Source organism: Sycon ciliatum, chromosome 11, assembly GCF_964019385.1.
Source record: "Sycon ciliatum chromosome 11, ocSycCili1.1, whole genome shotgun sequence".
NCBI classification, from domain to species: domain Eukaryota; kingdom Metazoa; phylum Porifera; class Calcarea; order Leucosolenida; family Sycettidae; genus Sycon; species Sycon ciliatum.
The window spans coordinates 28,086,416-28,110,800 of NC_088653.1; the positions used below are offsets into that span (position 1 = coordinate 28,086,416).

General features: G+C 49.4%; 1 protein-coding gene across 2 annotated transcripts in view; it reads left to right on the top strand.

Moving 5' to 3' along the window:
• LOC135827325 (uncharacterized) overlaps positions 1–24,385 on the top strand; it is a 347,133-nt gene that overhangs the window by 79,898 nt on the left and 242,850 nt on the right. For both annotated transcript variants that reach the window (XM_065339846.1, XM_065339847.1), the window contains exons 10-11: positions 15,276–15,347; positions 18,318–18,389. In XM_065339846.1, coding sequence (XP_065195918.1) covers positions 15,276–15,347; positions 18,318–18,389 — 144 coding nt within the window. The remainder of the gene's footprint in view (positions 1–15,275; positions 15,348–18,317; positions 18,390–24,385) is intronic.

Consider the following 24,385-nt stretch of genomic DNA (forward strand, 5'->3'; position numbering starts at 1 on the left):
ACCATAAGTACCGTCGTGCCATTTGCTTGGTTTTGACCATGCCAAAGTGCTCCGTGTGCAAATCACGTAGCAATACCATTCTTAGTGATTTGGGTATGACAACTCGTTGTCCCCACAATAGGATACCATCTTCCGCAGACAGCTCATCCCTCTTATTGTGGTAAGACCGAAACGATTGGGGTACTGAGCTAGGCCAACCATTCACCACATAGTAGAGCACCTTAGATAGCTCAGGGTCACGAGCTGTTTCCGATTTCACTACGTCTGCTTTGATTATCGTATCTTCCTCCACTAGCAAGACACGAACCGTAACCATTTCCTCTGCAGACGGACTGATATTCTCACATGGTTGCCTAGACAGGAAATCCGCGTAGACATTTTCCTTGCCTGGCAAATACTTGATCTCATAATCATAGCCAGCTAGCATTAGTGCCCATTTCTTGATGCGAGCTGATGCAAGTGTAGGAACTGGTTCGTTGTTTCCCAGTAACTTCAATAGTGGTTGATGGTCGGTTTGAAGCGTGAAGTGGCGCCCTAGCAAGTATTTCTGGAACTTCGTAACACCGAAAACCACAGCTACGGCTTCCCGTTCGATTTGTGCATAACGCGATTCAGCCGGTGTCAATTTCCTTGACACGTAAGCAACCGGCAGAACATCACCATTCGTTTGCCTTTGCAATAGTACGGCACCTAGACCCATTGGAGAAGCGTCCACCTGGAGTGTGACTGGCTTCTTGACATCGTAATGTGCTAATAGCGTATGCTCACACATTGCATCTTTCAAGGCCTGGAATGCATCTTCCTCTGCCTTGCTCCATTGCCATTTCATTTCTTTCCTGAGCAGGTTGTACAGTGGTGCAGCAATCTCTGCGAACCGAGGTACAAATTTCCGTTGAAAATTGGCCGCACCCAGAAAAGAGTACAATTCATTCACGTTGTTAGGCGGCTTTGCGACTTTCAAGGCATTCACTCGATCAGGCGAGGGTGCGATTCCCTGCGCGGTTACCTGATGACCGAGGTACGTTAGCTTATCCGCCATGTAGCTGAACTTCTTAGGATTGAGCTTGAATCCTTTCTCATTTAGGCAAGATAGCACTTGATCCACATTTTTCTCATGGATCTCCTCATCACGACCAGTACACAACACATCGTCGATGTAGCCCCCGCATCCTGGCAAATCGCTAAGGGTTTCTTCCATTACCCGTTGGAAAATAGATACGGCGCTGTGAAAACCAAAAGGGAGTCGTTTGTACTGATACAACCCCTGCATGGTATTGATCGTGGTGTACTTCCGACATTCAGGTGCTATCTCTAGCTGGTGGTAGGCTTGCGACAAATCCAGCTTCGTGAATTTAGACCCCGGGCCCAATTTGTGCAATAGCTCCTCAAGAGTGGGTAGCGGGTATTGCTCGCATTTAGAATGCAGATTGATAGTGCCACTGTAGTCACCACAGATTCTCAACCCACCTCCTGATTTCTCTACCGTGACAGTGGGGGAGGCCCATTCTGAATGCGTGACTTTCTCGATTATACCATCTGCTTCCAATTTATTCAGAGCCTCAACATAGCTCTCCCGAATTGACAGTGGTACCGGCCTTGCCTTTCGGTAAACAGGGCTCTCATCAGACACATGCAATTTCACCTGCACGCCTTTCACCTTTCCCACTTCTGAGGTGTCGAACAACCCTGGGTATTTCTCAATGAATTTAGCGCCAGACTTTTCGACCTGGTGCACTTCGAAAATTGATTTCCAGGGGAGTTTGAACAAAGCCATTGCATCTCTGCCCAGAATAGATGGACGGTTTCCATTTGTAACCCTCACCAATAGTGTGTGCAATTGTGTGCCCATTCGGAACTCCATTTCCGCTTCCCCGAGACAATTAATCACATCTCCAGAGTAGGACACAAGGTTGATACTGGATTCCATCAGGTTACTCAGCACACCATTGCATTGCAAGAAATCTGCGCTGCTGAGAATCGTGACAGCACTTCCTGTATCAATCTCCATTTGGATAGTGGTACCCATTACATCTAATGACACCGTGTACGGTAGTCGCCCCATTGCATTTACACTATACATGGTGACATCGGGTTTACTAGCACATGGAACGAACTCACCAATTTCTTCCGCGATGTGATGGACGGTTTGTCCAGACTTCTTCTTGCGGCAAGCTCTCTCGATGTGACCCACCGTACCACACGCGTGACACTTCACACTCTTGAAGCGGCACTCTTCCGGTTTGTGACCAGCCTTGTCACACCGAAAACATTTCTTGTCGTGCGACTTGAAAGTTGGAGTTGGCTTGCTCGTCGACTGGCGCGAACGAACGGCGTGGACGGACTGCGCCGTCAATTGTTCCGACTCTCTCGATGCAGTTTCATAGGCTGATGCCATCGTCACAATGTCCGCCAAACTTGAGGTCTCCTTTGCTTTCGACAATATCTCCTTCGTAACACTCATCGACTTCAACCCACTGACAAACTGGTCTCGGAGTGCCCTGTCCAAATACGCCTGAAACTTACAGTCCATGGCTGCTTGCTTTAGTCTAGCTGCATACTGTGTTGCTGACTCTCCATCCTTTTGACAAATCCTCTGGAATCTATGAGTCGCCGCCAACACACTGACATTAGGCTTGAAGTGCTCCGAAAGCAATTCTCCGAGTTCCTCAAACGTTTTCTGCGCTGGTTTGTCCGGCAGGCAAAGACTCTTCAGAATCGAGTAGTTCTCAGCAGAGAGTTGACTGATCAGGACCCCATCTTCGTCGCCAAATTGTTATGTCCCCTTGCGGACTAACATTCCATTACACTCATGCATTCTCACTGACACACACAAACACTAGCTATTCGGAAGGCATTCCTCTTGGTCAGGTAAAGTAACAACAACAACCATATGCGAGCATGCGCAATACAGTAACAAACGGTGTAGTAGATATATAATGACTAACTTGCATACACAACAGAAAGAGAGAGAGAGAGGGAGAGAGAGAGAGGGAGATGTTTATGTGTGTCGTTCAGATCTTGTCCGGTATCGTTACGTTGAGAATATCTGAAAATTGCAGATTTGCGTGCTTCTCTTGCGAACGACATATACATGGTAAATTGTGTGTCTGTGTGTGTGTATGTCTAACATACCTGTTCGCTATCATCGCCTCCGCGACGGGCAGGTGTGAGGTCTGACTTGTGTGAGTGTGTGTGTGTCTGCATGTGTTTGCGAGTGCGTGTTTGTGTGTGTGTGTGTGTGTGTGTGTGTGTGTGCACATGTGTGAGTGTGTGTGTATGTGTGTTTGAGTTTTTTATGCTCCTTGGGAGCAGGTTACACTTTCTGAGCTCTTTTTTTTCTCCAAAGTTTTCTGCTTGCCCAGGGTGCGACCCTGGAGCACCCTCACACACTGCCAAGGTAGTGCTGCATGTGTGTGTGTGTGCGTGTGTGTGAGTGTGTGCGTGTGAGTGAGTGAGTTTGTGTGTGTGTGTATGTGTGTGTGTGTGTGTGTGTGGTGGAAGACAGCGCTGCTCGCGGTAGGAGTAGGCATGTTCATGATCTTGCGACGTGGGTTGAGGCCCTCACTGTCTTGGTCCAGGTCATTGTCGACGTTGCTCTGCACAGGACAGTGGAGTTGCTGTCCTATCAGGGCCTAATTGTTGAGGCCAATCGCCGATTCATGCCGGAAGGGTGACTGGATTATGATCGGCAATTCCGCATAAAGGCTGCTGCCGACCCATCACTGAAGTGGGACATCATTGAGCCAAGTCTGTGGCAGCTGGCGACAGCAAGACGTGCTCTTTCAGCCTGCTGGGCATGCGGCGCTGCACATCCGTCTTCTATCCGTAGGCGCTGCCCTTTTCGTCCATACCAACAGCTTTCAGCCCCCGGCTTTGCCAGCAACTCATTGAGCACATTCTTCTCAGGACGACCAGTATGCCGCAATTACACTGCAGGCCGGTGCCCCGGCAATTGCGGGAGGTACCATATTTGCCAAGTTTGCCAAGGCCGCCCAGCCGCCACCCAGCTTCCAAGTGCAAGCGTAACACTACCAGCTCAATCTCTGGAGCGGGTGGCGAACTCTAGCAATAGTGCTGCCAAAGTTGTGCCCGTCGTCAGTGTTCAGCGCGACACCATGGCCACCATCCACCTCCACTGCACACTGCACATGACTGTACATTCTGTTATTGCACCAACTGCATATTTCCCGAAAAGAAACAACAATTCGTCAGACCTTGCCTACGGTTTTTTTGTCAGCTTTGGGGGCCAGTAGACGGTAGTAGCCCCGAACCGAACTTGTCGAGTTTGAATAACAAATTCACAATATATTTTTGACTGTCTCCAACGCTGCTGCGAGGATGGTATGACAGCTGGTCCATTTAACACACAACCGTTTAGCCCCATGCAGTCGTCTGGGCTAGGCATTGTGCTGGCCGAGAGATTACAACACCCTGGCCCTAGCTTGCCAAAAGGAAACTGTTTGCCAGCGATAATCAATCTTTCTTCGTCAAAGTAAGTTCTGCACCTCAGGCTGTGCAACTCCACACCAAGTTACTAGTACTGTGTACATAGCATGCTTTCATCAGCAGCATCCAGTTCTTGGTCTGCACCTAGGCACAGCCCTGTCATCAATCCATCAAGTACTACTACTACTAATTGATCTACTTGTCATTGGTGGGGTAAGGAACTCCCACACACACACATCCACAGTGCATCAATCAATCACGTGGCTAGTGCCTGTCACTTTCGAGGTGCACTACCCACGAACTCACAGGCTGGCCTATGCCCATGCTGTTGCAGTCTCGTCCAGTTAGTATGGGGGTTAGCACTTTTGCAGTTCACACTGCCATTCCAACCAGTGTGTATAACCAGCAATTGACGTGTTGCATGTATTCAAATGTTCAGTCCAACAGCAGATTTGCTTGGGCCACTCTTGTCCAACCATTTATGTGGTTTTCTAGTATAACCTCAACCTCTCTGGCCCTACGTCATTATTTTAGTCTCTGCCACACTGACAGGGGTTGCATCCTCAAGCACGAACTCGCCTGCCTCCTAGGCCAACTCACATTCGCTACCCACCCGTACGTTATTATGCCCCGCCTGTCGGACCTTGTCAAGGCCACATCTGAGATCATCCCACAGAATGCTGCACCTCTCAGCCTTAGTCAAGGACGACTTGGAGCTGGTGGCACCAGACTTTGTCAAAGTATTGAAGGTTGGCACAAGCCGTTCAGTTCTTCTGTGGTCATGGCACTCATCTGCACCCTCTACTTGATCTGTGTCCAGTACCAATTACTATTTCGAGCATCACACCTGCCAGTCACCACTAATGCCATCGATGCTTTGCCCGGACCAAGTTGGATGACTCCAGAACCTTTGCCCCCACAGCTGCGGAGCGACCTGACACCATGGTCTAGCCAATCACTGCAGCAAAGTTCGTCCTTCTATTTGGGCAAGCTCCCTTTACTGCACGAGCATTTACCTGTCTTACTGCAAGACATTGGCTGCGTTCACATCCATGTTGCTTGAACTCTTGTTAGTATCCTCTTTACCACATGCTGTCTCAATGCACAAACATTTAATGCCAAGCTACCCAGGGGCTTTTCTGTCCTCGTCCCTCTCTTTGCTCCACCAATATCTCTCTCTGCAGTGCCCCCTCTCTGACTCCTCTCTTGGCTCCGCCAAGAACCTGCTCCGGCAGTGACCCCTCTCTAACCTCTCTCTTGGCCCTGCCAAGATCCTGCTCTGGCAGTGACCCCTCTCTTGGCTTTGCCAAGATCCTGCTCCGGCTGGGATCTCTTTCTTACCTCTCTCTTGGCCTTGCCAAGATCCTGCTCCGGCAGTGACCCCTCTCTTGGCTTCGCCAAGATCCTGCTCCGGTAGTGACCCCTCTCTGACCTCTCTCTTGGCCTTGCCAAGATCCTGCTCCGGCAGTGACCCCTCTCTTCGCTCCGCCAAGATCCTGCTCCGGCAGTGACCCCTGTCTTGGCTCCGCCAAGATACTGCTCCGGCAGTGACCCCTCTCTGACCTCTCTCTTGACCCTGCCAAGATCCTGCTCCGGCAGTGACCCCTCTTTTGGCTGTGCCAAGATCCTGCTCCGGCAGTGATCCCTCTAGCCTCTCTTGGCTCCGCCAAGATCCTGCTCCGGCAGTGCCCCCTCTCTTGGCTCCGCCAAGATCCTGCTCCGGCAGTGGCCCCTCAATTGGCTCCGCCAAGATCCTGCTCCGGCAGTGACCTCTCTCTGATCTCTCTCTTGGCTCCGCCAATATCCTGCTCCGGCAGTGTCTATGACTTCAACCCCGCTCACGGCTGCTTCGTTGCAAGGCTTGCTGGCCACAATGGGCCATGCTCATTTCCCGCTACTCAGGGCTCTCGGTCTTCGTCCCTCGGACGTGACTATCCTCTTGGCTCCGCCGAAATCCTGCTCTCTCTGTAGCCTCTCACTTCGCTGGCCAGCACCCTCCTAACCGCAAGCTGCTGTGTGTTGTAGTTAATGTAGCATTATAGTCAAAATGCAGATTAATGCGGCTGCTTCGTGCTACCACTCAAACTATGCTGCTATGATTGCTAGCGCTGTTACTACATGCTCATGCTTTGCTGCTGGTTTCAGTCACGTGCACTGTACATCACGGTATCCATGTCGATCACACGCCTTGGTGCATGCTTACATGGTACTCTATGCGTCATGGCATTCTATGTGTCATTCAAAGTGACACTCAAAGTGACATTCATTCATGCGCGACGCTCAACGTAGGCGGCATGCGTTGTGGGCACTCAACGTGTCATGCTAAAGTTGTCCTAGTTATATATTTCGATCCGTTGTGTGTGGATCACTCTTGTCAGATCATTGTGTTTCACCCGCCCATCTCCCATTTCTCATGTCTCCTTTACTTTGATAAAGTAAATAAAGGGGTGTTGGCCATGCTCATTTCCGGCTACTCAGGGCTCTCGGTCTTCGTCCCTCGGACGTGATTATCCTCTTGGCTCCGCCAAGATCCTGCTCTCTCTGTAGCCTCTCACTTCGCTGGCCAGCACCCTCCTAACCGCAAGCTGCTGTGTGTTTCAGTTAATGTGTGTGTGTGTGTGTGTGTGTGTGTGTGTGTGTGTGTGTGTGTGTGTGTGTGTGCATGTGTGTGTGCATGTGTGTGTGTGTGTGTGTGTAGCATTATAGTAATAATGCAGATTAATGGATGCACGCGTGCTACCACTCAAACTATGCTGCTATGATTGCTAGCGCTTTTACTGCATGCTCATGCTTTGCCGCTGGCTACGGTCACGTGCACTGTACATCACGGTAACCATGTCGGTCATACGCCTTGGTGCATGCTCACATGGTACTATATGCGTGGTGGCATTTTATATGTCATTCAACGTGACACTCAACGTGACATTCATTCATGCGCGACGCTCAACGTAGGCGGCATGCGTCGTGGACACTCAACGTGTCATGCTAAAGTTTGCCTAGTTATAATTATAATTATATTTCGATCTATATCTATCTATATCTATATCTATATCTATAATTATATTTCGATCCGTTCTGAGAGATCATTGTGTTTCACAGTTTGTGTGTTTTGTTCGTTCTCATCCTTGTTGTCGCGAGCCATGGCTGCCTTTACTGTCAATGAAATTCGCGCCATGACGGTTCTGCGTCTCCGCAGCGAACTCTCGCTCTGGGGCTTTACTGTCAATGAAATTCGCGCCATGATGGTTCTGCGTCTCCGCAGCGAAATCTCGCTCTTGGGTTTGAATACTTTGGGCAGGAAAGCTGCCCTCGCCGATCGCTTGATTCAGGTACTTCACCACGTTGAATCCTGCCATTCTACCCCGAGCGCGGCGAGCGGAGCAGGCAGCAGAGAATGCGAGTCATTGGCGACGTCTGCGTCACCAACGTCAGCTATAACTCCGGAGACATTGCGCTACACGATTGTTTCGATGGTTTCAGAGACATTACCTACAATTCTGGCAGCTGTGGATTCACAACCTCATCCGCACTCGAGCCCTCACCCAGGGAGCAGCAAGTCTTTCACTGTACACCTGGGCACTAAAGTTCGTGAGCGGATCGTGCCGGGTCAGTACGTCGAGTTGAGTGAGCTCCTGCCCACTGTGTCTTGCTCTGTGCCGCCCGCTCGCACTTAGATTTGAAAAGTCAGTTGGGAACCCATTGCGGGTCAGAGAATGTGCTTAGATTTGAAATGTCTGTTGGGAACCCATTGTGGGTGGTGGAAGACAGCGCTGCTTGAGGCAAGAGTAGGCATGTTCATGATCTTGCGACATGGGTTGAGGCCTGCACCGTCTTGGTCCAGGTCATGGTCGACGTTGCTCCGCACAGGACAGCGGAGTTGCTGTCCTATCAGGGCCTAATCGTTGAGGCCAATCGCCGATTCATGCCGGAAGGGTGGCTGGATTACGATCGGCAATTCCGCATCAAGGCTGCTGCCGACCCATCACTGAAGTGGGATGTCATCGAGCCAAGTCTGTGGCAGCTGGCGGCAACAGGACGTGCTCGTTAAGCCTGCTGGGCATGCGGCGCTGCACATCCGCCTTCTATCAGCGGACGCTCCCCTTTTCGTCCATACCAACAGCTTTCAGCCCCCGGCTTTGCCAACAACTCATTGAGCACATTATTCGCAGGTCGACCAGTATGCTGCAATTACACTGCAGGCCGGTGCCCTGGCAATTGCGGGAGGTTCCATATTTGCCAAATTTGCCAAGGCCGCAACCCAACTTCCAAGTGCAAGCGTAACACTACCAGCTCAACCTTTGGAGCGGGTGGTGAACTCTAACAATAGTGCTGCCAACGTTGTGCCCGTCGTCAGTGTTCAGCGCGACACCATGGCCACCATCCACCTCCACTGCACACTGCACATGACTGTACATTCTGTTATTGCACCACTGTGTTGTAGTTGTAAGTCTAACATTACTTCTCCATCACTGCATCAGCTCAACCGCCACCACTGGACTGCATTTTTACACTCTTTTATTGACGAATAAACAAGAACACGGAAAACGACTACATCTTGACAAGACGACAGACCAAAGACTAGCTCACACAGTTTCGCGCATGCGCACAACACCACCAACCAATGACGCGTGTCCACAGCGACCAAGACGAAACAAACACGTGACACCAAATCTACCACAACTGCATATTTCCCGAAAAGAAACAACAATTCGTCAGACCTTGCCTACGGTTTCTTTGTCAGCTTTGAGGGCCAGCAGACGGTTGTAGCCCTGACCCGAACTTGTTGAGTTTGAATACCAAATTCACAATAATATTCCTGACTATCTACAACACTGCTGCAAGGACGGTATAACAGCTGGTCCATTTGTCACACAACCGTTTCGCCCCATGTAATTGCCTGGGCTAGACATTGTGCTGGTCGAGAGATTACAACGCTCTGGCCCAAGCCTGCCAGAAGGAAACTGCTTGTTATTGGTGGGGTAAGGAACTCTCACACACACACATCCACAGTGCAAAGTCAATCACGTGTTCGTGCCTGTCACTTTTGAGGTGCACCGACCACGTACTCACAGGTTGGCCGATGCCCATGCTGGTGGCACCAGACTCTGACACCAGACTCTGTCAACATATGGTCATGGCACTCATCTGCACCCTCTACTTGATCTGTGTCCAGTACCAATTACTGTTTCGAGCATCACACCTGCAAGTCACCTCCAATGCCATCGATGCTCTGCCCGGACCAAGTTTAAATGCCATCGATGCTCTGCCCGGACCAAGTTGGATGACTCCAGAACCTTTGCTCCCACAGCTGCGGAGCGACCTGACACCATGGTCTAGCCAATCACTGCAGCTAAGTTTGTCCTTCTATTTGGGTAAGCTCCCTTTGCTGCACGAGCATTTATCCGGCGTGGTATGAGGGACACCGCCAAGGGATCATCAAGGTAACTAACTGCCTTACTGCGAGACATTGGCTGCGTTCACATCCATGTTGCTTGAACTCTTGTCAGTATCCTCTTTACCACATGCTGTCTCAATGCACAAACATTTAATGCCAAGCTATCCAGGGGCTTTTCTGTCCTCGTCCCTCTCTTGGCTCCGCCAAGATCTCTCTCTCTGCAGTGACCCCTCTCTGACTCCTCTCTTGGCTCCGCCAAGATCCTGCTCTGGCAGTGACCCCTCTCTGACCTCTCTCTTGGCCCTGCCAAGATCCTGCTCCGGCAGTGACCCCTCTCTTGGCTTCGCCAAGATCCTGCTCCGGCAGTGATCTCTCGCTGACCTCTCTCTTTGCCCTGCCAAGATCCTGCTCCGGCAGTGACCGCCAATATCTCTCTCTGCAGTGCCCCCTCTCTGACTCCTCTCTTGGCTCCGCCAAGATCCTGCTCCGGCAGTGACCCCTGTCTGACCTCTCTCTTGGCTCTGCCAAGATCCTGCTCCGGGAGTGACCCCTCTAGCCTCTCTTGGCGAGAAAGGTAGTGGCAGATGAATGTGATACTGTGTGAATGAATGTAACCCCGACTACTTCCATGGAGAACGAGCAGACCAATCTGGTTTCCCCCTCGGAAACCGGACCACGGCATGGGAGGCCGCCGGACGGTCGCTCCTCGACAAACCATGTTGCTACAACGGTGAGAGCGGAAGGGGAACAACTTGAAAACAGAGCAGAACCGAGGAGAAGCAAGAGACTAGCAGAGGCACGACTGAGACAAGTGGAGAACACAAGGCAAGGAGACGCAGGAGGGAGCACAGGCATGGCACAGAACAAATCAAGCAGAGGGAAGCGGTATCGCGAGGAGATGGAGACTGATGACGACGAATACGAGTGCGATGGGATGGACGGCGGCATTGAAATGGAGGTGGAGGAGGAGAGTAGTGATGAGGAGGAGTCTGATGCTGACAAGAGGAAGTCCGCAGTGTACAAGCACTTGGTGTCCAGTCCAGAATGTCGTAAGGTGTTTGACGATTCCTGGTTTAGTGTTATTCGTTGCGCACGTTTCTTCAAGCAATTGCAGGTGTTGGAAGCTGTGTATATTCGTACTCGTGACCCTGTGCTATGTAAACAGAAAGAAAACGTTGTATCACTCACACTCTTCAAGTAATACACACGCACCATTACATTCATTCACACAGTATCACATTCATCTGCCACTACCTTTCTCACATACACTATATTCACACATTGCAAAGGTGCAAATGTCTCTTTTTGTACTTGTTAGTTGCTGTATTTCTACCTGAAACCATATTAGCTACATGTATATAAGTATGTGTTTTAGCTATTACATTTTTATGTGACGGCGTTCCACTGATGACAGTCACAAGAAAACGTTATGGAACTTGACTTTCTTCATTTTTGCTGTTGTTATGAGTGCACAATTTATCTTATTTATTGCTATGGTATTTTTGCTAAGGATATCTATTGGCACTCTCCTGCATGAGTACCGTCCGTGTTGGCTGGGTCATGTTGCCCATATGTGGACTCTGCCCGGATTCCTCAACAAGTGTTGTTTGGGGAGCTTGAGGCAACCAGACCACGGCATGATCCAAAGAAGCGTTGGCGAGACACATTTGTCGGTGATCTGCGCTCACTGGATATTCCAGAGTCCGCGTGGCACCGGTTCCTCCCAACAGCCTTCAGACTCTGTCGATCCTGCACCTTGCCTAGTGCTTCAACACCAACATTGTTGCCCATTCCACTGCATCATGTAACCGGTGCTTTCGATCAGCTGCTGGATTTAAACGGCACAATTGCAAGCGTGGCAAGCGACCAACAGCGAAAGAGCGTCTTGAGTTCAAGTTCTGCTATGCGTACGGCGAGAGAGATATCGCAGACAGCAAGATCTGAAGCGGCGTGATGTCGGATGTTCTGCCGCGACGCCGTGATGCTACCCCTTTCTTCCCCTCCTCATGAGGGCAGCTTAGCCGTTTAACGGCAGCTGTTTGTCAAGGTCAAGGTGTGTGTGTGTGTGTGTGTGTGTGTGTGTGTGTGTGTGTGTGTGTGTGCCAGCTAGGTCGGTTGGTGGGTACACTTATGCCTGATTGTGTTGGGTCTGTTGCCAACAGGCTCGGCTGCTTGAAGGTGTATTGTTGTATCTGCCACCTTTGTTGGTTTCAGGGTTCGTATACTTTCTATTTGAAGTATACATACCTGTTAACCATGGACTGCTTCTGGCTAGATTAACTCTTGTGTAATCAATGATGCTAGTGAAGCTTATATCAGATCCACTCTCATGTAGCCACCCACACTAGTAGCAAGTATTACCTTCACTGAGGGCAGGGGTAACTGCAGTTGGATCCCAGGACGGAAACCCTGATGCCGTCAATCCTTTTTCTGCACCTTGTCCTCACCCACTTACTGAGGTGTGGTGATCCCATAAGTGGGATCATTTTCAAGTCCACCCAGAGTTTTGGGGACTTCAGGGGGTGTCGGCCGTTGGGCGGTTCAATAGCCAATTGAATCATCTTTCCAAGATTCCTTTTGAGTCTCTCTCCCCTCTCCCGGGGAGACCCACGTGACCAGTTTTGGCAGTGAGCAAGTACAAGTACAAGTGTGTGTGTGTGTGTGTGTGTGTGTGTGTGTGTGTGTGTGTGTATGTCCGTGTGCATGTTACTACTATGTGTGTTTCCATGTGCATGTGTGTATGTGTGTGTATGTGTGTGTGTGTTTGTGTGTGTGTGTGTGTATGTGTGTGTGTGTGGAACAACTGCTGTCATGAATGCGAGCATTGCGAAAGACGGTTCTCAAGGCCACAGGACTTGCAACGCCATGCCAAATATTGTTGACTTTGCGATTTCTCTCTCTTCTGTTCTCTCTTCTTGTCGTTGTCTCCCGCTTCTGGGAGCGGCGTGGCCCGATAGGGTAGCTGTACATAGTAGTAGTAGTAGTAGTGTGTGTGTGTGTGTGTGTGTGTGTGTGTGTGTGTGTGTGTGTGTGTGTGTTGTGTGTGTGTGTGTGTATGTGTGTATGTGTATATGTGCATATGTGTGTATCTGTGTTCTTGTGTCTGTGTGTGCGTGTGTGTGTGTGTCTGTGTGTGTACATCCGCATGTGTGTGTGTGTGTGTCTGTCTGTGTGTGTATGACACAGTGTGTGTCCTTCTGTTGGAAGGCTACATTCTTGCAAAAGCATTTTGAAAGTTGAATTAGTTTCGGCTCAACAATCCAGTGTGTCGTTACTATAATAGCTTTCATGGCTGAGGACGTTGGTATGTCTGTTGGCTCTGGGTTCCCAGTATGCAAATACCCTCGATGCCCTTGTGAATTGGGGCACCAGCTGGAGAATTGCATTCGAGCCAGCCAAGTCCCCGGCCATGACTATTGACCATCACCGCCCCGCCTAGGACCTCCCAGCTGTACAGTTTGCGGGTGTCCCCCTGAATGAAGAGAGTAATCTCAAGCTTCTTGGGGTGACCTTGGACAGCCAACTTTCCCACCGCAACCACCTCCGTACCGTCGCCATCAGAGCACGCCAGCGTCTCGGGCTCCTGCGGAAGGCCTCGCCACTCCTGGATTCTCGCAGCCGAGCTACAGTGTACCATGGGTTTGTACGCTCAGTAATGGAGTACTGCCCATTGGTCTGGATGGGCACAGCAGATTGTCACTTGCAGCGACTCGACCAGATGCAACGCTCAGCCCTCCATTTGATTGACCCCGGTGCGATGCTGCAAAGCCTGTCTGTCCGGCGCATGGTAGCTGTTTTCACCTACATTTACAAGCTACTGTGCTCCAATCCTGCCAGCCCACTTCGTCAGCTCTTTCCTCCCTCTCAAACCCCCGACCAGCCCATGTTCGACCCACTCGTCTCCCTCTCTTTGTTCGTCTCAACATGCATAACTTCCAGCTTGAGACAGGGCTACCTGTCCACAGACGGGAAAGTTGCCGTAGAGCATTCCCCGCCTGTGCAGTCCCTGTATGGAATGCCCTACCACCCGCCGTCCTCAGCCAGCCACCTGACCGGAAACGGCTGCAAAGTTTCAAAGTGTCTGTCTTCCGGCACCTCCGTGCTCAGCAATGGCACTGGGCCACTGACACTCTGTAATATGTATGCACATCTGCCTACACACTGCTGCATATTGCCATACGCCTCGTGCCCTGCTTATCCTTTTCTCTGGATCTGAATGTACACCCCTTACGCATTATATAATTATACTATATTTAGTTCTCTCCCCTCTCCTGCTCCTCAACCCCCCCCCCCTCTCTCTCACTCTCTCTCACTCTCTCTCTTTCTGTCTCTCTCTCTTTCTGTCTCTCTCTCTCCCTTTCTCTCTCTCTCTCTCTCTCTCTCTCTCTCTCTCTCTCTCTCTCTCTCTCTCTCTCTCTCTCTCTCTCTCTCTCTCTCTCTCTCTCTCTCTCTCTCTCTCTCTCTCTCTCTCTCTCTCTCTCTCTCTCTCTCTCTCTCTCTCTCTCTCTCTCTCTCTCTCTCTCTCTCTCTCTCTCTCTCTCTCTCTCTCTCTCTCTCTCTCTCTCTCTCTCTCTCTCTCTCTCTCTCTCTCTCTCTCTCTCTCTCTCTCTGTCTGTCTCTGTCTGTCTCTGTCTGTCTCTGTCTGTCTCTCTGTCTCTCTCTCTCTCCCCCTCTCTCTCTCTCTCTCTCTCTCTCTCTCTCTCTCTTCCAACTTGGAAGGTTCATGGATATTAGTGCTAATTCTTGTGCCCACAGTTTTAATGTTACAATTTTGTCCTTGGCTCACCATCTGAGTTCTTAATGCACAAGATACTTCATTTACTTTCCTTTGTGATTTAAGTCATTAGCCCATTCATCCTTTGATGCTTTCTTCAACACGCATTTGATATTGGAATACACTCGGATGTCGAACGAAGAAAAATAAATAAATAAAGTAGTTTCAAATAAAAACACCAAGGAACTACAAGTGTCGCTAAAATCTCCACTAACACAGACTACAACTAACTGCCAATAAGCTCTAACATGTCTGGCACTTTCTCCTCGTACAGATTGTCATTATCACTTAGAACCTTCCAAGTTGGAACGGTCTGTTGGAGTGCGCCTCCAAGATGTGCTAGAGCTGACAGCCAGCTAGTTTCAAAAACGTCAGTATCGTCGGTCAGTGTCGTGTAATGCTATCGCATGATCTGATTGTCAAGTAGCTGGTGGTGCTAGTGGACACTGTAGCATAGCTTGTAGTTACTTGGTCCTTTTTAATCAATTTTTAGCCTGATGATGGCGCAAGCATGAATCTCGGAGGTACAGCAATACAACTTTGTTCCACCTTATTTGCACGACACAGTTTATATTTTCATGTCTGTAGCATCTAACGATGCTGTAAATGAATTCCAATTCCATTCGATTTGCTGTTTTATTGTGATATATGTCCTTACAGATACATCGCTGCCAACATGCTAACACATTTGCCAGCAGGCATCTTTAGAAGCAACACTGACTTGAAAGAAATGTAAGTAACCTGCACTTTGACCTGATTGGGACGAAATGCTGAAGCGTTCTTGAAAGTTGTTTTAAGAGCCAATGTCTGTAACGATCGATTATTACCCGACGTGGCCAAAAATCCGATTTCGCTCAAAGTTGGCTCCTTTTATCCCTAGGTGGACTTCAGTTACACATGATGGCTGTTCAGAAACACTTCTGATACATGTCGAGGTTAGCTGTATGCTCAGTCTCCGGCTAGCTGTATGCTCAGTCTCCGGCTAGCTGTATGCTCAGTCTTTATACATTGTAATTCTTGATCTTCTTATCTTTTCTTTTTTTCTTTTCTATGAATGTCTCTTTTTCTTTTTTAAATGTTTTACTGCCAGAATCCCCCACCACCACCCAGCTCCCCCACCATCACTGAATTCCTCGCAGGTCAGCTTGCCATGTCCTCACTGTTTTGTTTTCTCTGTTTCTTCTTTGTTCGCGATTTGTCATCTGTGTATGCTGGTTCTTTTTCCAGTTTCTCTTTTGTTCACCTCCCAGTCGCTTCTCATTCTACCTAAGTGTACCCTTCCCCTAGTCCTCTGCTCTCACGTCCTCCCTTCGATTCTGTCCATGGTCTTGTGTTTTCAATTTCATGTAGTCTGTCCGCCGTTCCATTTCTACTTCGTTGAATTTTTTGTTTGTTTTTTGTTTTATTTTTTATTTATATTTTTTTAGTTTGTTATCGTTTAGCTTCCTTTTTGCTTGTACGAATACTGTTCTTGTTTCGTTTCCCCATAATTTGTTTCTCTCTTTATGTTTTCGTCATGAGGCGTTGGCATAATCAGTTTGGCACACGCGAACCTGGGCAACCTCGACCCAATGGGAGCCCCAGCAACACGCACATGCTTATAATAATAATAACTGCCAGAAGTCGTCTTCATATAAGGAGGCAGATATGCCTGTTTGTTGTACGACTTTAAATAAATCCAACCAACTAACCAACCAACTCCGTTCCTTAGATATGGCCCAGCAATTAACGAGAACCACGCACTGAAACACCTTGAAACGAGGTTCAATAACGATGGGTCATTGCTGCTCACAACGTCTCTAGTCTTTCCTTATTCTTTTCGAGCTGGTTATGTGAACATAGTAAAAAACAAAAAAAAACAACTACAACAACAACGCAGCGCAGCCAAATCAACTATGTTCGCGTACGCAGATCCAAGTTACCTAGTATTGTTGGGCCGTCCAACTTTCGACTGGCGACTTGCTGAACCCCTCGAACGAATCGATGAATTCAACCTCTCCTATTACCGGCCATTGCGAAGGCCATCTTTATGGGCCATTAGCAGCGAGGCAGCAGCGAGACTACGTTCTGAAATTTGGGGTAGACCACCACCCTAGTCTGCTTCAACATGTCCTCAAGCGCCAAGAAGACTTAGTGGTCTTGAATGAAGTTATCTGTTAAAAGTCACACGGGAAGTAATCTAATTTCGAGCTCCCCAGCGGCAATGCTCTAGCCGAATCCAACCTTGTGGCAGAAAAGTACACACAACCTGCATTGTACCTTTTTGCTTTGCTACCGGGACTGAGACACCACGACTCTGCACCCTGTTAGCCCCATGCTCCGAAAGGGTCAGTCTTGGCATTGGACAACTGACAGTGCAGCAGCATTCAAGACCGTGAAGGCAGTTATCACCTCGAATCAGGTATTCATGCAGTTTAGAAAAATAAGTTTCCGTGCATGGCACGGTAAGTGAAGTTATCAACTCACCAGCAGACTTATATTATGTACTTGCTATAGCGCATCACGTGTACATGCAGAACACGCATTCCGAACTCCCTCGGTTAGGCACGGGACCGGCCGGAGTTTCCGCATTACTCCAGCTCTCGATGCTGTTTGTCCTTTATCTTTACTGCACCGACAGTCAGATTTGCTTGACAACCTTGGCCATTTTTTATAGCCTAGTCCGTGGAAAGACTTTCATGACTTCATTGTTGTGTGGCGATTGTCCTATCCTGTATCATGTTATCCTTTCACCCATTCACGACATAGTACTTCCCCTGTCTCTCGCCATGTATAGACGGTACAAGACCTCTCACTACCCCCGTGCTACGCACGAAACCATGCTCTGCTGGGCATGGCCTCCCTGACTCTTCACTATATCTACACTTATCTGTCTGTAAAATAAACCACTTCCTTATGTCAGTACATGACACAACAGCGATGACATTATAATTTGTTTTCTTTATTGCTATTTTACAATAACTTGTTGTATAGGGTCTGTGGTACGCAAGGAATATATGAAGTGGGTGCCAAACTCTAATGTGGACTGAATTATCGAAAAAAATACTGCTTATCTGCTTTGCATGAAAACTGCTCTGACCCTCTGGTTGACATTTACGCATGCTGCATCCGCTTGGTTTGAGAGGTTTTTTTTGCCATGGCAGAAACTCACATGACGTGCTCACAACAGACAGATGTCCGTCAACCAGTATGCCTAAGTATAGAGCGGAAACAGATCGGGCTATGTATAGATTATAAGCCGATTAGAGCCGTCGGTCGTCTACACCGTCTACATACACCCTGTATAGACCAATTGTGAGGTTTATAATCTATTTATCGTCTTCTCCACAACTTTACTACTTTGTCTTTACCTTACGACAAGTAGTTCATTTTTGCTGTTGTTATGAGTGCACAATTTATCTTATTTATTGCCATTTTACGACTATTGTCTCCTCGTCGTTTGTTCAAGTAGTATACGTAAGTGCTTCTCTGACACTGACACATGACCAGGAGACAAGTGTTCACGATAGTTAAACTCTGTAAGTCAACTGCTTCTTTCGAGGAAGCAAAACTAAATCTCTGATGCGAGTCCAAATGGATCCGACACTTGTTTTTTTATAACACAAATCAGATTTTCGATTCCGAACTTGGCCAACATCATAACCTCCCCCCACTTCTCTTCCTAATCCTTAACTCTTTTTTTTGTATTTTCCTTCTCTTTAGAAATTTGTCTGGAAATCAAATTAAAAGCCTGCCTGATGGGATATTTGATGGCGTACCAGGATTACAAAAACTGTAAGTGCACAAACATTCATAGATCTGCAGTTTAACTAATGAGTCATTGCAATGACAAGATAGAAAAGAAAACGAAAACGGTAGAGAGAGAGAGAGAGAGAGAGAGAGAGAGAGAGAGTGTGTGTGTGTGTGTGTGTGAGATAATGCATTCAATCACCAGACAGCCTCGCTCTATATATCTCTCTCTCTCACTCTCTCTCTATCTCTCTCTCTCTCTCTCTCTCTCTCTCTCTCTCTCTCTGTCTCTCTCTCTCTATCTCTATCTCTCTCTGATGACCTCGAGGTCAAGCCTCCACGTGGCCATTGGCTGATGGTCACAGCTACAGAGAGCCTTTCAAATCCGAGTTCAACATCGCCGGCTCAGCCGCCGTGCACGGAGTTTTTGAACACCTTAGAGAGGTTCCGCACTACGTAAAGTTGAGCAACTTTACGTAAGTGGGCGGGAAAACCCGTGAATTCGCGAGTTTGCACTCCACTTACGGAAAGTTGTCTACGTAGAGTACGTAGATAGGGCTCTGATAACGTAGCTGGTCCGTAAGTGGATTGGGGTACAAATTTATGACTCTGCCCAGGTCGATCTGGTCGTACACTGCCGCGTTTGGAGTTGCCAATGGCAGCTACGTGATTTGAAAACTCCGTATGGCGGAACACAGATGCGCATGCAGTTTACGTAAGACTTTCCGTAGATCGACTACGTTTTTTACTAACGTAATTACGTTATGCGGAACCTCTCTCTTGTCGCAGCCGTTGTACGCAGCTTCGAGCTCTCTGGCTTCTCAGTAGGGGTGAAACAAACAAGGAATTTCGTATACGAATGAACTTCAGCACTAACGAACGAACTCGAACGAATATTCTCTAATAAATGTAGTTACCGAGACAGTTTAGCCGTGTGTCCACTCGATTTTTTTTGCAGAATTCATAAAGTTGTGATGGTAAATAAACCCTGTAATGCGTGACTGTGTGTTCATCGTATAATACAGTACTTGTGGATAACATAATTGATGTTGCAAAAACAACGGAAGAAAGAAATTGCAGATTGGAGAGGCACAGTTCCAGTTCCACCGACATCGGTAGCGATTGCAGCTACTGAAGATCTGGAACTGGCAGCAGAGTGGCAGGACAGCAGGTGCCTAGACCTCAACAACCTCCTCTTCCAAAACCTCATCAAGCTCAACTACAGCAGCCTGCTTGACGGCAACTCGCCCCGCAGCTGGCCCTTGTGCGCTCCTAAGCCGCTGGTTCTGTTGGAGGAAGATCAGTGCGTCGATATTCACTGGTGATAGTGCCGACCGGAGCTTGGACACGATGTGCCCTGCTGCCGAAAACACCCGCTCGGACGGCACAGGAGTCGCAGGGACACACAAGACTTGCCTAGCCACCTGGCTTAGCACGCTGAACCGGGACTCGTGCATGCGCCACCAGCTCAACGGATCCATGGATGAAGGTGCCGCCTTCTCGCCGAAGAAGTTGGCAACATCCTGCTCAGCTTGAACACTGGCAGACACTTGTACATCATCAGCTTCACCGAAGAACAGGTCAAGGTCGTTTGCTTGCCTCTTCGCAGGTGGCTCAGCAGCAGCACTGGTGTTGTCATCACCAACCTCCGCCTCAGGCGATACCAGCATGCAACGATGGAGTATCTCGCGGCGGAGTTCCTCACGCTGAGCCTCATCCAAGAAGGACAAACTACGCGAGCGAGGATTGAGTGCAGCTGCAATGGCCGCCGTGCCCTCCACATTCACTGGAGACAAGTTGAACTTGTTCATAACCTCCTGAGCCAGCTGCGCACAGAATGCTTTCACGCATGTTGACGACTGCTCTGCTTGAGCATGCGCCTCGCTGCAACGAACAAGTGATGTCGTTATTGGCAGCACAGAAGACATTGTCAGGTACTGTTGGCCACTGAGGACTGCCGTTGCCTTCTCATATGGTCGAAGGACCGACACCAGGTCCTCCGCCAATTCCCAGCGCTTCTCCTTCAAAAGGAGCGCACGGTGATCGGACTTTGGTGTGAGCATCGGGTCGGTAAGCACAGAAGAAACTGGCACCTTCAACTCAACCAACCGCTGGATCATATAATACGAGCTGTTCCAACGAGTTGGGACATCCTGTATTAGCTTCTTTGCTACAGACTCCGGCATGTGCGTCTTCTGCTTCTCTAGCAGGTGCTGTGTGCTAATACAGCTGTGGCTGAAATGCCTCACCAATCGTCGGGACTCAGCAAGCAACTTCTTGATGGGCGCAGCATCATCGAATGCGTGCCGAAAGCTCATCTGCAGTCGGTGGGCAGCACATATCTCGCTGGACCAATCCAGTCTCCGGCCAGCTGCCACCATGTTTGAGGCCTCGTCATGCACTATGGCAATCACCTTTTCCACAATGCCGAATTCTACTACAATGCACTGGATGTGCTCGGCCACGTTGGTTGCCGTGTGACTGCCGTCCATTGGGTGTGTTGCCAGCACGAAACTCTGCAACTCCCAAGAATCGCTCAGGAAGTGAACAGTGTACGTAGCAAAGGATCGTACCGCCTTTGATATCCATGCGTCAGTGGTCAGTGCGACGGCTGGGACTCCCTTGAGCAGCGCGCACAGTTCCGCTTTCCCCTCCTCATGCCTCTTGACAATGACTTTGGACACATGGGTCCTGCTGGGGATCGTATACCCAGGCTCCAAGTGCTGGGAATCACTAAGGACACTCAGTGGTCGCAGTGTTCTCAGCAGCCGCCGTGCACGGTGTTTTCGAACTCTTGGCCGCAGCCATGGCCATCGTACACGGCATCTTCGAGCTGTCTGGCTTCGCATCAGCCGCCGTGCACGGAGTTTTCGACCACAGCCATGGCCATCGTACACGGCGTCTTCGAGCTCTCTGGCTTCGCAGCAGCCGCTGTACACGGAGTTTTCGAACTCTCGGCCGCGGCCATGGCCATCGTTCACGGCGTCTTCGAGCTCTCCAGCTTCGCAGCAGCCGCTGTACACAGAGTTTCGAGCTCTGTGCCGCAGCCGTCCTACTCGGCGCCACAGCAGTCGTCAACTCAGGTCAGGCAGCAGCCGCTATGCACAGCGTTTTCAAGTAGTTCTCTGCCGCAGCCGTGCTACTCTTCGCCATAGCAGTCGTCGACGCAGGTCACATAGAAGCCTCTGTACACAGTGTTTTCCAGTAGTTCTCTAAGGCAGCCGTTGTACTCGATGCCATGACAATCTTCGACGCAGGCCGCACAGCAGCCGCTACAGCAGCCGCCGCACGCAGCGCCGCAGCAGCCAATGTACACAGCGGTTTCACGTTCCGCACAGCCGCCGCTGCAGCAGCCGCCGCACGCAGCGCCACAGCTGCCGCCGCACGCAGCGCTACAGCAACGTGGTACCCATTGTCGATGCCACACCAGACTCGGAGCAGCTTCCGACCATACAGTCAAAACCCTACGCTGTCATCACAGTCAACGCGTTTACCCGTTACGCCGCAATTGTCGCCACCTGCACTGACTCCCTCACCTGGCAGTTACTCAGGTCAAAGTCCACACAGCGCGGCACCACCTGATGTCTATCGCCACCTGAAGAAGATCACCATCCCAGCTTTCAGTGGCGACAAGAAGGCGTATGACACCTGGCGTACGGCATTCATGGTGTGCGTAGATCAGCAGCCGATATCAGCCGAGTTGAAGTGTAGTAGCTGGCCCTCGGAGACAATTTCACACACTAGAATAAAGCACTCTCTTTGTGGTTTTACGAATACTAGTAAGGACAGAATATTAGTTGCACACTCGGCAAGTAAAGATTAGAAGTGAAAGAGCACAAGAAAAGAACAATGCAAGAAGACAAAACACACGGCGAGCAGCAGCCATGTTTTAGGTCATTAAAGGGGAAGTTAAGGCAAAAATTAAAATTTCACCAGTTGTAGTCTTTGGGGTGCTGAGTCGAATGGTCGTGGTCCGAGGAAGCTGAGACGCTCCCTTCCTACTTGAATCCCAATCGAACTCGCGCACTTCCACCGAAACTGGGTGACTGCGCCCTACTAGATGGGGATTTGTATGCAAAATGTCACTAAAAGCGCCATTTCGTTCTTATAAAAGCACGGATGACCGCGATTGGCCCATATGTTGTAGTCTTTTGGACGCTGAGTCGACTGGTTTTGGTCCGAAAAGGCTGCGATGCAGCGTTCCTCCTTTATTCCCAATCGAATATGGTTGAACAAGCGGTCGCGTGCTCCTGGGTGCCCAAATCACCTGGTCACCACGCCAGCAGGCGACAACTTTCACACCAAGGTTCAACTCGAGTGACAGGACTGCACCCAAAAAAGGTCAAACAAGCTAGTAAGTTGTACCCTGCAGGCACGGTGACCAGGTGACTGGCGTACGCAGGAGCACATGACCGCTTGTTCAACCATGTTCGATTGGGAATAAAGGAGGAACGCTGCATCGCAGCCTTTTCGGACCAAAACCAATCGACTCAGCGTCCAAAAGACTACAACATATGGGCCAATCGCGGTCATCCGTGCTTTTATAAGAACGAAATGGCGCTTTTAGTGACATTTTGCATACAAATCCCCATCTAGTAGGGCGCAGTCACCCAGTTTCGGTGGAAGTGCGCGAGTTCGATTGGGATTCAAGTAGGAAGGGAGCGTCTCAGCTTCCTCGGACCACGGCCATTCGACTCAGCAGCCCGAAGACTACAACTGGTGAAATTTTAATTTTAGCCTTAACTTCCCCTTTAACCAATCAGCAATCTACAAAACCGGTCGCCGATGAAATTCTAGAAACATTAGCATAATTAACCAATCACAGTTCACAGCTCTGGAATATTCTAGAACAATAATACTAGCAGCCAATCATAGTTCACAACAGACAGTCATACGGGTAAAGTGGGGAAATACGTGTTTAGCCATACATGACTCATACATTACTCACGAGCAACTCACAGAAAGGGTAATAACATGCAGATACAAAATACGCAAGGAGAGAAAAATGTAACTAACTGCCCATCTTGGGGTTTGAACCTAGGAATCTGTATCAACACAAGCTCTACAAATAAATACTCTTTTACTGCGAAAAATATACTTTATATCAAAATGCAACTCCTACAGAAGCTCCTCCAAATCCGCCAGTGCCTCACGGGCCCGCCGTTGAAGAGCATTGAGGCATTTGGCTACCCAGCGCCCGCGTACTCAGCCTCAATGAGTCACCTGGAGCACATGTACCGCGCCCTCCGTCGTAAGACGGCTGTCCACATGACCGCACTCTCGCAGTTTACGCCCATCCGGGATTGGGGCACTGCCGCAGAGTTCAAGGGATTGTAACGGAATCTCAGCCATTCCGTTCCCCGGGACGCAGGACACAAAGGACAAGACTTGTTTGGTTTACATTATTTATATTTACAAGACGGAAAAGCAAACTGCTCTGACAGAGACGAACAAGAAGACTGACAAAAGGACTGTCGACTACAAATCGCGCATGCTCATATCACACATGCACGCGACTAGACGAGACAGTTTGGGGAGTGCCATCACACAGGAAAACAACACATCAATATTTTCATAACACCTGCCCCCTTGATGACATTCCACAAAATAATAAACCACGTTCCACATGCACAACAGCAAAAGGAACCACAGCAAAACAGAAAAACCCAAACCAACCAACAGCTTACATTGTAGCACAACAAAACTGGGCCACGACACAGGGCCAAACCAATCCGCTCCCAGCACCGAAGGACCGTTTAGGAGAAGTTGCGATTTGAAGCGTCACCTCAAGCATTGCCCAACTCAGTAGCCTATAATCTCCACTGGAGATAGGGCGTCAAAGTTCAAGTTCAAAGGTGTGTGTGCGTGTGGGGGGGGGGGGGGTTGCGTGCGTGCGTACGTGCGTGCTACTATGATGTCGAGTTGGAGCCTGTTCTGCTGCCTCTCGATGGTGAGACGGTCTCGGGTATTAGAGCTGATGCCGCTCGTGCAGACATACGGGCTCGCGGTTTCTGGACGCGACAGCAAAACGCCTTCTTTGA